Source organism: Ailuropoda melanoleuca, chromosome 2 (assembly GCF_002007445.2).
Source record: "Ailuropoda melanoleuca isolate Jingjing chromosome 2, ASM200744v2, whole genome shotgun sequence".
NCBI classification, from domain to species: Eukaryota; Metazoa; Chordata; class Mammalia; order Carnivora; family Ursidae; genus Ailuropoda; species Ailuropoda melanoleuca.
Window position 1 is genome coordinate 13,487,183 of NC_048219.1, and position 11,304 is coordinate 13,498,486.

The 11,304-nt window shown below is 42.1% G+C and overlaps 1 protein-coding gene across 2 annotated transcripts in view; it reads right to left on the reverse strand.

Moving 5' to 3' along the window:
* Nucleotides 1–955: 955 nt before the first annotated feature.
* PSMB2 (proteasome 20S subunit beta 2) overlaps nt 956–11,304 on the reverse strand; it is a 36,095-nt gene continuing 25,746 nt past the window's right edge. Inside the window, exons 4-6 of one of the 2 annotated variants that reach the window (XM_002917129.4) lie at nt 5,229–5,391; nt 3,422–3,471; nt 956–1,190 (exon numbers count right to left, since the gene is read on the reverse strand). In XM_002917129.4, the coding sequence (XP_002917175.2) occupies nt 1,083–1,190; nt 3,422–3,471; nt 5,229–5,391 (321 nt within the window). In that variant the 3' untranslated portion in view covers nt 956–1,082. The remainder of the gene's footprint in view (nt 1,191–3,421; nt 3,472–5,228; nt 5,392–11,304) is intronic. The other variant, XM_011222220.2, reaches the window with a different exon arrangement.

Sequence of the window (11,304 nt, forward strand, 5' to 3'; positions counted from 1 at the left end):
GAGCCCCACCTGCTCAGCAGGGAGTCTGCTTCTCCCTCTCCCTCTGCCCTTCCCCCTGCCTGTGTTCTCTCTCAAATAAATGAATAAAAGAATAAAATCTTAAAAAAAAAAAAAAAGAATCTGGGAGTAGAGCCTAACCATGTTCCAAAAAAAGAAAACTCCCAGGTGATTCTGATACAAACATCCAGTTAGGAGCCACAGTTTCAGTGGCACTAATCAAAAAACATCTACGTTATTCATTCCCAAAAAGCTAGATTAGGAAGTCAAACAGATACCTGGTTAACTGCCTACAGTACATCAATTTAATAGAATATTACACAACTGTCAACAAGAATAAGGTCGCTGTGGGAAATATCTACTGATACAGAACAATCTTCAGTATCGTGTTAAATGAAAAAAATAACATGTGGAACATTTAAAACATTTTTAAGTAGGGATGTGTGTGTGTGTGTGTGTGTATTATGCAGGAACAACCCAGATCTTAAAGGACAGATAAGAAATTAGTAGCTGAAGTTTCCTCTGGGAAGGGAAGCAGGTGATCAAGCTACAGGGAAAGGAGAAATATTTTTTACTATGTAATTACTTTATAATTTCTTTTACTTTGTAATTTTTTTTTCTATGTAATATTTTACTTTGTATCATTTGCATTTTTTACTAAGTGTATGTATCACCTATTCAAATTAATTTTTAAAATATTAAGCTTAGGGGCAAAAAGAACCACTGCTTTAGGGGAATGACACATTACTGAGCAAGATATAGAAAAGAGCCAAATGGGAAGGAAGCTGGGGAGTAAAACAGAATGTAGGGCTGTCAGCTGCTGAAGGGCAATTAGAGCATTAATGAAGGGAAAGGGGCAGAAGGAAGAACAGTCCTAGAAAAAGTCCAATGCAGAAAATCCTTTCTTCATTTCTGTCCTGAGGTGATATTAGGTAAACTGAGACTCAAACCAGAGAGCTCAATTTATCCAGATTCAGCTTTATTCTGAATTAACCATCTGTCAAGGATGCACGTCAAAAGAGTAGAAAAAGATGAAGGAGCCCATCAAAAAAAGTTCCCTGGCAAGTGGGAGGGACGGCATAAGGTTAGGAGCCCTGTTTAGGGAAGGAAATGTTGTCCAGGTCATGGATGCCATTTTTGTCAATGATTCGAACGCTGAAAGTTGGCAGATTCAGGATGAAGCGTTTCTGGAGCTGCAGAGAGACATGAAGAAAATCAGTCAAAAAGTATTTATTGAGCACTAACTATGGGCCAGGCTCTTTGAGGCACTGGGCATACAAGCAGATAAAAATCCCTGCTTTTGTGGCGCTTATATTCTACTGGGGGCAGTCAGTACTCAGACACTGAAGAAAGCCCAGACTGCAGCTGGAGGCTGGGGGGCAGCGAACAAGAACTGGGAGATGCAGCTGGGAGCTCATCTCTAGTCAGTCAGCTGATGAAAGAATAAGACAAGTCAAGGTTCTATTCCCCACAGTCTGCTACCGATCAGTCTGATAAACACAGACTTCTTTTTTAAAATGTCTCAAGGTAGTAGGCCAACAAAGGAGTGATTGCCCTAGGAATAAGCTTTGGACCAAAGCAATGTACTCCTACATCCCAAGAATTTGCTCCAGTCACCCTCCGCCCCCCGACATTATATAAGGCCCGGGTGTGTGTAGCTAGAGGCATGGTGGGAAGGACGTTGGTAGAACTGCTCTTGGAACAACCCCTGCTTCCGACTCCTGCAATCCAAGCCGACCTATGATTAAAATAACTGCACTCTTAAGAGTCTCTGCTTGAGAGGCTGTTCCAAAGGAGCTGTGGTGTACGTGCATGGAAGCAGACAGCCCTCACTAACCTAGCTAGAGACTACTGAGGAACACAGTTGGGAGGAAGTCTATGCTTCTGTGGCCACCCTTCCTGGACTTAGTCTTCAGAGAGAAGGCATAAAGCTCTCTACTTGCTCCCTTAGGAGCATATCCCAGAGATGTCCACCTCCCCAGGCATGAGCCCACCCTCCCATATTTCCCATCTCCTTTACAGCTGAGGACTGGGCATCAACAACCTACCATTTCCTGAGTCCCCTCTAGCCAATGACTCCTATATCCAGAAACAAGCTCCAAAATCAAGAAAAGGTGACAATAAGGAAATGTGAGTTTCTAAAATGATCATCCTTAGGATCCACGGTGAATAAAGTCTCAGAGCACTGGATATGCCAGTGGCTTCTCCCTAGCGGCCCTTTTAACACTTACGACTGCTGGACTAATACGGCCTCTCAGCTGAATGGTTAAGGAGAGCACATGAGTCTATTCTCAGCTTCTGCTTTGGAAAGGGGATTCGCAAACAAGAAGAAGGAGGGGGCACTGTGGACTGAAAATGACAGGATTGTATATGAGGCAAATTGACATTATGGCCAACGCTCCTACCCTTCTACTCTCTCACTAGGCCACAAATTCAGGTTCATCCTTAGGCCACAAAGACAGCAAAAGAATTAGCAATCCTAAGGGAGCTGCTTTCTCTTCCTCCTCCTCCTCCATACGTACCCCAAAGACTCTTAGGACTAGTACTGGAATGGGTGGGGTCTGTGCTCCTAGCCTCGTAAACTAAAGGCTACTCTCCTTTTCTGCTTAAAGCTTTCCTAGTTGCTTTCAATGGCCTTCTGAATTCTCAGGGAAGGCTTTCTCTCCCAACTAATGCACTGTGAGAGAGCAGGCAGCATGGCAACTCCCAGTGGCACAAGAATAGAGCAGGTATAAAGTCTAGGGCAGTAGTAGTCCTTGAAGTATATCACAGTTACCACCTGTAGCAAATCAGCTGGCACTGCTAATTAAATACTCGGGCTCTATACCAGGACAAATGAATCCGAATTAGGGGTGGAGGTGGGAGTGGGATAGTCATGAATCTACTTAAAAACAAAAACGGGGCGCCTGGGTGGCTCAGTCGTTAAGCGTCTGCCTTCGGCTCAGGGCATGATCCCGGCGTTCTGGGATTGAGCCCCACATCAGGCTCCTCCGCTGGAAGCCTGCTTCTTCCTCTCCCACTCCCCCTGCTTGTGTTCCCTCTCTTGCTGGCTGTCTTTCTCTGTCAAATAAGTAAATAAAATCTTAAAAAAAAAAAAACTTTAAAAAAATTAAAAAAAAATTAACAAACAAATAATTCCCTAGATTATACACACCAAAATCTGAGAACCACTAGTCTGGATGAACCCCCGCCCCCGCAAAAAGTAACTAAATTGTAAAACTGACACTGATGGGAAGGAAACCCATGAGAGAAAACAAATAAGCTTGTTACCCACCAAACTCTGCCCTGGTAGCACTTCACATCTGGTTAGTGGGTATTTATTACACCTTCTGGCAAAGATCAGAAAAAAATGCAACCGAGGAATGGAACAATACTGGCAGACAGAGATAAACATTCCTTTCGGGATCCTGTGGGAGCTACTCACCTCCTCTAGACATTTCCTAAGAAGCTCCACTGCCTTCTCACGAGAGATAGCTGAAAGAGAACAGAGGCCACGCACTCAAGGTGTTGCCATTAAGTCCAACTCTCTGCCACAACTTTTACCTTTCAAACTTCTTCAGGTCAGTATGCTACACAAACGGAAATGGCAAAAAAAATGCCTAGCCTTCTAGCTTGCAACAAACTTATTCCATATGCAGTGGAAGGTGCCCCAGACCCAGTGCTCTGGCAGCCACTAGCCATTGCAAATTGATTTGCTACAGAGAAGGGTAAGCATGACGGAATTCTGCCTCCCATGGCCAGGCCTGCCTCTAGAGAAGTCCAGCGGCTTGCCTCTTTTATAGCCCATCCCCCTCACCCTGACACGCACCCGCAACCCCCCTCGCCTTCAGACCAGGGCTTAAATCAGTTCCATCTGCCCTAGCCAGCTGCAAGTCAGGGAAAGGGAGGACGGGGCCGGAGTTTTAGCCTTACTTTCCCAGCTGGGTCTCCGTTTAACAATGGAAAGAGAATTCATGGGATAGGGCTGAGACTCTCATAAAATTGGAGCCAAAGGAACTGTCCACAAGCATGGCAAACTGGGATGACATATTATGCAGTTAGGCTTCAGGGGTGGTTAGTGGTGATTTTGGTGGGCAAATCAGCTGTATTACTGACAGATGCCAAATCAAGAAACAGTCACTAGGAGGCCAGGCTAATTCTTTTCAGGATGTGGCCTAGAGCTCTGGCATGGCTAAGGCTGAGTGAGAGGGCAGCACCAAAAAAGAGTGGAGAAGCCAGATTTTTCCTGCACTGACAGGGGAGAATGGAATTTAGGGAGAGAAGTGGCTATCTGTGCTGCACCTACAGCCTGTAAAAGTGAAAAATCCCAAATGCCTATTGCTCACAGTGGCAAAAATCAAGGTTGGGATTGGAGTCAGAAGATAGAACTTAGCACAAGAGCATTCCTGCACTGGAAGCTTTGCCAAACTAACAATTTACAGGCAAGTAGAAAGCCAGCTTTTTCTTACAGGAGGGGCAGCCGTTAGGTGATAAGAACCAAGGGAAGGGCTCGTGGCCTTCACAAGCTTTAACATTTAAGCAAAGAAATCCTCAGTTGTCAGGCTGGGGACCTGTTCGTCCTCACAAGCTCAAAACAAACGCACAAACCACTTGGTTTACTTGCTCATTCTTTATGGCTGAGATGCTAATAAGCATCTAGGCAGGGCAAAATGAGTTAAAAAACTATAAAATTAGTTTTACTCACTCTTCCAACACCCTTTATTTTATTTTTTTATAATAATTTTTTATTATGTTATGTTAGTCACCATACAGTACATCCCTAGTTTTTGATGTAAAGTTCCATGATTCATTGTTTGCGTATAACACCCAGTGCACCATGCAATACGTGCCCTCCTTACTACCCAACACCGGCCTATCCCACTCCCCCCACTCCGCTAAAGCCCTTAGTTTGTTTCCCAGAGTCCATAGTCTCTCATGGTTCATTCCCCCTTCTGTTTACCACCCTCCTTCATTCTTCCCTTTCCAACACCCTTTAAAACAAAACAAAACCCAGTTCTGGACATATGGAGTATCTCTTTCTGTCTGGCAAAAAAGAGACTTTTATTAGCGTTGCAATAACCCTACTGACGCACAGGGGGAGAGCAGCTTCCACAAGGCAGCTGATGCGCTACCTAGGGTCTATCATCTGTTCAAGTCCTGACCACCAGGAGCAAAGGGGTAGTGAACAAAACCAGGAAGCAGCTCGGGACGGGACTCTGCTACTGCTCCCTACCTAGTGTGCTACAACTTACTTGGCGTGTAGTATCGGTCCAGGATACTGAGAGTCAGGAAGGCACCATAGCCGTGGGCTGCAAAAGGAGCCTTGGCCAAGGCTGCCAGGTAGTCCATGTAGTAGAGAGCTGGACCCTCATGCTCATCAAAGCCAGCCAGGAGGAGGTTGACGTGATACGGGGTCTAGAAAAGAAAGACATGGCCAAAGCGGTAACGCCAACAACTCTTTCCACGACAAATGGGAATGTTCCAATTCTTGATGAGTAAGAAAACAGCAGCAGCTAAATAAATCATGATGAAAGTAAAAATTGAGAGAAATCTAAAGGTCTGAGAGTGTGGTAAGAGGTATAAGGGAGGTTGGCTTCTTTTCTCTGAACAGAAGAGCATTGGGAGCACTTAAAGGTTTAAAAAAAAAAAGACAAAACAAGAAACTGCTTTCTTCTTAATGCCTATGGACAAGAACTTGTTACAAAAGCATTTCAAAGGCAGAAAGCATGGTGCTCTTCTGTCTTTGCTAATTGCTGAAACCAACAAACACAGTTCTGAGAGTGTCAGGCCATAGACTAAAGAAAGCAGCAGCCCCAACCACATCTTCCAAAATAAACAGGTTCAGTCTGGGCACCTGGACCAAAATCTCAAGGGGTAGACCATATGCCCCAGTATTAAAGAAACAACTCTTGGGGTGCAGAAGGATAGTAGGTCTCAAAAATTTAAGTGAAATCACTGAAGGTTTTTTTTGACTTTTAATTTTAAGTAGGCTCCACACTCAATGCAGAGCTCAAATTCACAACCCTTAGATCAAGAGTTGCATGCTGTACTCAACTGAGCCAGCCAAGCACCCCTCAAATCACTAACTGTTAGTGCAGACACTAATAATGGAAGTCCATAAATACGCTAGAACTGTGGAAACATAGTAATACTAGAAGAACTGCAGATTTAAGTGAAATACTAATAACATTTTTCTCATATAACAAGGCTCTCCTAAGATAACTAAAAAGTAATTTATATCAATGAGACAAATATAAAGTAATTAACAGGCGTCCTTTCTTTGTATTACCAGCAAATCTAAACATGCAAGTTTTTACAAAGAACCTTGACTAAGTCTGCCTTGCTCTTCATCTCCAAATGGATGCTTACTTTTTTCGAAACCAGCTGGGCCATTTACCATGTTAAATTCAGCCTGTCTATGCCCTTAGGCATCAGTGGTGAGACTCTCATTTCACATGGCTTCCTTTTTCACTGCAAAATGTGTTTTTCATCTTACATTTGCCTCAGTGGGTAGTGAGCAGGCCTTGCTTAAAGTTATGTGCCCATTCTTAAACTTACATATTCGATTAAATGCACATTAAATGAAACTGAATATATTTACATGCCCTTTTATAGAGCATAAAGTAATAACAGCTAGTGGTCTTAAAAGTGATATCTCACATTCTTCGAACAATGATTAAATGGGCACTTGGAAGCTTGAAGAAACTCATGTTAGAAGAACACATGAAAATATTATATACTTACTTGGAACTCCAAGCCAGTTGTCCTAGTAACATTTCCTAAAGACTACAGAGTAGCCCTAAACTGCAACAAGTTTCTGCCTTCAGGATAAGATGGGGGGGCGGTCTGAGAGGAGGAAGAACTGGGGGCGGTCTGAGAGGAGGAAGAACTGACCAGCAGCAGTCAAGTCTTCCGAGAAAGTAATTACTCGCCTGTCACATTTCCCGGTGGGCAGTGTGCTGCACTCTGCTAAGCTCTGGAACTTTCTGCCACATTCTGCAACTATGTTCTCAGTAAGTCTGACCTTAGGCAAGACACTTAACCCCTGTGAGCTTCTGTTTCCTTTTGTGTAAAACTGGGTTAATTAATCCTTCCTCTTTCTATCTTCCAGGGAGTATGGTGAGAAAAAATAATAGAGGTGAGCATCCCAAACTCTGGAAGAAAAGATGCTACCTAAATTTCCTAGAATATTAGCCATACCCCAGTCTCTTTTCAATAGCTTATCACTTTAAACAACAAAGACAAAACTGTTTAAATTAGCTAAAGATAAAAATGTATACCTAATAGAATTTTTTTCTAAGTGTGAAAACAGTACCGTAAAATCAGGCAGACATAGAATACCTTCGTGTTGTTATTGTTAAAAGTGGAATAGCAAAAAAGAAACAGAAAGAACAAGGGGCAGTGGGGGAGACAGAGATGGCAGAGATGGGGATTCTAGCTGGTTTTCCTCCCTAAGAGATTTCATAACAAAGTCTCTTACCTATCACAAAAAAAGTTCATCTTTTTGCTAAGAGGTTAACTCTACTATTCTTTGTTCACGGGCCAAAATACCCACTGTACGGTCAACCAGAACAATTTTATCAAGTTGGAAAGGTAAGTTAAGGATCCACTCAGCTACCCCAAGAAGTCTAAGCAACCCAGATATGTTCTGTCTCCAGTGAGGATCTTGTCTACACTATGAGATTACGCTGTGTTTAAAACACGTGATTTTAAAAGCCACCACCAAAAGATTTTACATGAAACTGTATCAATGGAACTTCAAAAGCAAACTGTATTACCTAACTGGTCTATATAATATCATTTATTTATGCTGAAGCATCTGATACATGCACCCATCAAAGTCGGTATTCAGAAGCCACAACACGTGGTAGAGAAGATAACTCACAAATTATTGTGTGACTTCGAATTACCAACTTTTGCAAGTGTGAGATGCTCAAGCATAAATAAATGGTGTTATCTAGACTAATTAAATCAATACATCTGTGTAACAACTTGCAGTTTCTGAAATTCTGACAATGCTCCATCAGAGATCTCTGGCTCACACTAGTTTTTTAAAATTTCGAATAAAGTCTTGTATACTGTCACTCCTGCTCCTCTCAGAATCTTGGTGTTCAAAGTGACAAAGCCATAGTTGTGGGTTTCTTGACTGTTACAGTCCCTCATATTCTTGATTCCTTACCACTTTCCAGGAATGAGACAAATTCCAAGCCCTTCAATTTTGTGCTATCCTGACCTCATACACATGTGTGACTGCTGGTGGTGTGTTCAGGGAAATATTTATGTACTTAAGCTACAACCCACCTATTCAAATATTTATGCCAATTATAAGCTCCATGAAGGCAGGATTATGTATGGTTTGTTCAATGATATACAAGCAATATAGTATATGCTCAATAAATATTTGCTGATTGAGTAATGATCATACCAGAAAGCATTACACATTTTAATTTATATGTGGCTAATGCCTAGTGCCACAAGATGAGGAAAAACACTAAACAAATGTCAGAAAGTAATAGGCTCTACTTCCAAGAATTCACTCAAATTTAAATGGACTGCCAGCATCTCTCTGAATGCCCACATATTGTTGCTTTTTGCTAGACTCCTAGGTCCTTCTTTCTACCTCCCTTTAGACATGGGCTGCTAAGTACAGAAAAATTGAGGCTATTGGTCAGGCATTTAGGATTGAATGAAGGGNTTGAGTAATGATCATACCAGAAAGCATTACACATTTTAATTTATATGTGGCTAATGCCTAGTGCCACAAGATGAGGAAAAACACTAAACAAATGTCAGAAAGTAATAGGCTCTACTTCCAAGAATTCACTCAAATTTAAATGGACTGCCAGCATCTCTCTGAATGCCCACATATTGTTGCTTTTTGCTAGACTCCTAGGTCCTTCTTTCTACCTCCCTTTAGACATGGGCTGCTAAGTACAGAAAAATTGAGGCTATTGGTCAGGCATTTAGGATTGAATGAAGGGAGAATAACAGCATAAATAAGTATCTTAGGGGGAAAAAAAGCTGGGTTACACTATGCACTTAGACTTGAGTTCGAAATCTGACTGTCTTACTAATGTGTGGCCTTAGAAAAGCTACTGACTTCGCTGAATTTTAGTGTTCTCACTAAAAACATGGGCTAATACCTACACAAAAGAGCTACAGTGAAGATTCAAAGAGATAATGCATATAAACAAAAGCATAGTGCCTAAGACACAGTAAAGACTCGAAAAATGCTAAAATTATTACTAGAGAAACAATCACCTATGAAGTTCACAGTGCCCATGAAATACACAGGGCAAGTACTCAGGAAAAGCCCACCTACTCCTAGCACCGAAATGTAATTCTTCATATATGTCTTCATAAAGGGACATGGAAGGACAATAATAACAAGTGCCTAGCACACTGCCTGACACACGGGAGAAACGCAGTAAATGACAGTTTCGTCCTCTCCCCTTCCCAGATGCTTTTCGGGGGCCTTAAGGTGATTGTATTCACTGTCAAAGACATTCATAAGCATCTTAACTTAGAGCACATCCACTTCACAGTCAGCCTACCCTAACCTATCTTGAGATTGATCACAGGCCTGGAGACCCAGAGATTTTCCGGAAGCCTGAAAATACAAAAACAAAAACAAACCCTACATGCAGACTTGGGAGAGTAAATACCATTTACTTATTTATTAAGTATTTTCATGCTGTTTCTGCCACTATGGATATGTCCACCTGAGTGCCAGGCCTCACTTTCTAGCTACTTTTTCATCAGTTCCATTCTATCCCATGATCAGTATTCCCTGTGAGAATCTGCCAATTATTCCNTTCACAGTGCCCATGAAATACACAGGGCAAGTACTCAGGAAAAGCCCACCTACTCCTAGCACCGAAATGTAATTCTTCATATATGTCTTCATAAAGGGACATGGAAGGACAATAATAACAAGTGCCTAGCACACTGCCTGACACACGGGAGAAACGCAGTAAATGACAGTTTCGTCCTCTCCCCTTCCCAGATGCTTTTCGGGGGCCTTAAGGTGATTGTATTCACTGTCAAAGACATTCATAAGCATCTTAACTTAGAGCACATCCACTTCACAGTCAGCCTACCCTAACCTATCTTGAGATTGATCACAGGCCTGGAGACCCAGAGATTTTCCGGAAGCCTGAAAATACAAAAACAAAAACAAACCCTACATGCAGACTTGGGAGAGTAAATACCATTTACTTATTTATTAAGTATTTTCATGCTGTTTCTGCCACTATGGATATGTCCACCTGAGTGCCAGGCCTCACTTTCTAGCTACTTTTTCATCAGTTCCATTCTATCCCATGATCAGTATTCCCTGTGAGAATCTGCCAATTATTCCGGTGTAATGGGAACACTAATCAATCATCACAGATTTGCTAGGAAATCTCTATTCTTTACAAAGTAATCTTTGTTCTGTGCATGATATAATCCTAGTCTTTGGCTGCCACCATTATTCTAATTATTTGGATAGCAAGTCTAGGTAATGAAACAAAGTTATGACATCCCCACGGCAAGGAACTGTATCTTCTATGTCAAGGCATCCTTCACAACAAAGGCTACGACTGAATATTATATACAATTTTGAACTAACCTAAACATCCAGATGACCAATAAATGAATCCAAACATTTAGATGAGACACTCTTCTGCCCAATAGCCTTGACAATCACCATCAACGGTTTGCAGTGCAAAATGCTTAGATTTAAAGTTGTATCTAATTGATAGACGAAGAAAAAATTTAAATGAACCATCCTGGTAACTCAAAATGAATTTTAGCTTCTAAAACAAGGTACCACCAAAATTTCGCCTCTTTTTACAAGTGGGGGGTGGGCAACACTAGACAAATGACAAATGTGCTATCTTTTCCTCCCTTAAAAAAAAAATACACAATGGGGAGCCTGGGTGGCTCAGCTGGCTAAGCGTCTGACTTTTGACTTCAGTTCAGGTCATGATCACAGGGTCCTGGGATGGAGCCCGTAGCGTCCGGCTCTCTGCTCAGCGGGAAGTCTATTTATTCTTCTCCCTCTGCCCCTCCCCGGGCTCATGCTCTCTCATTCTCACATAAATAAATAAAATCTTAAAAAAATACACGGGAGGCGCCTGGGTGGCTCAGTCGGTTAAGTGTCTGACTCTTGATTTCAGCCCAGGTCATGATCTCAGGGTTGTTGAGATCAAGCCTAGTGACTGGCTCCACACTGGGTGAGGAGCCTGCTTAAGATTCACTCTCTCCCTCTTCTGCACCCCTGCCAATACATGACATAAGGTTATTTTAAAGTGGAGAACTTTAAGTCATTTTGAGATTTCTTCA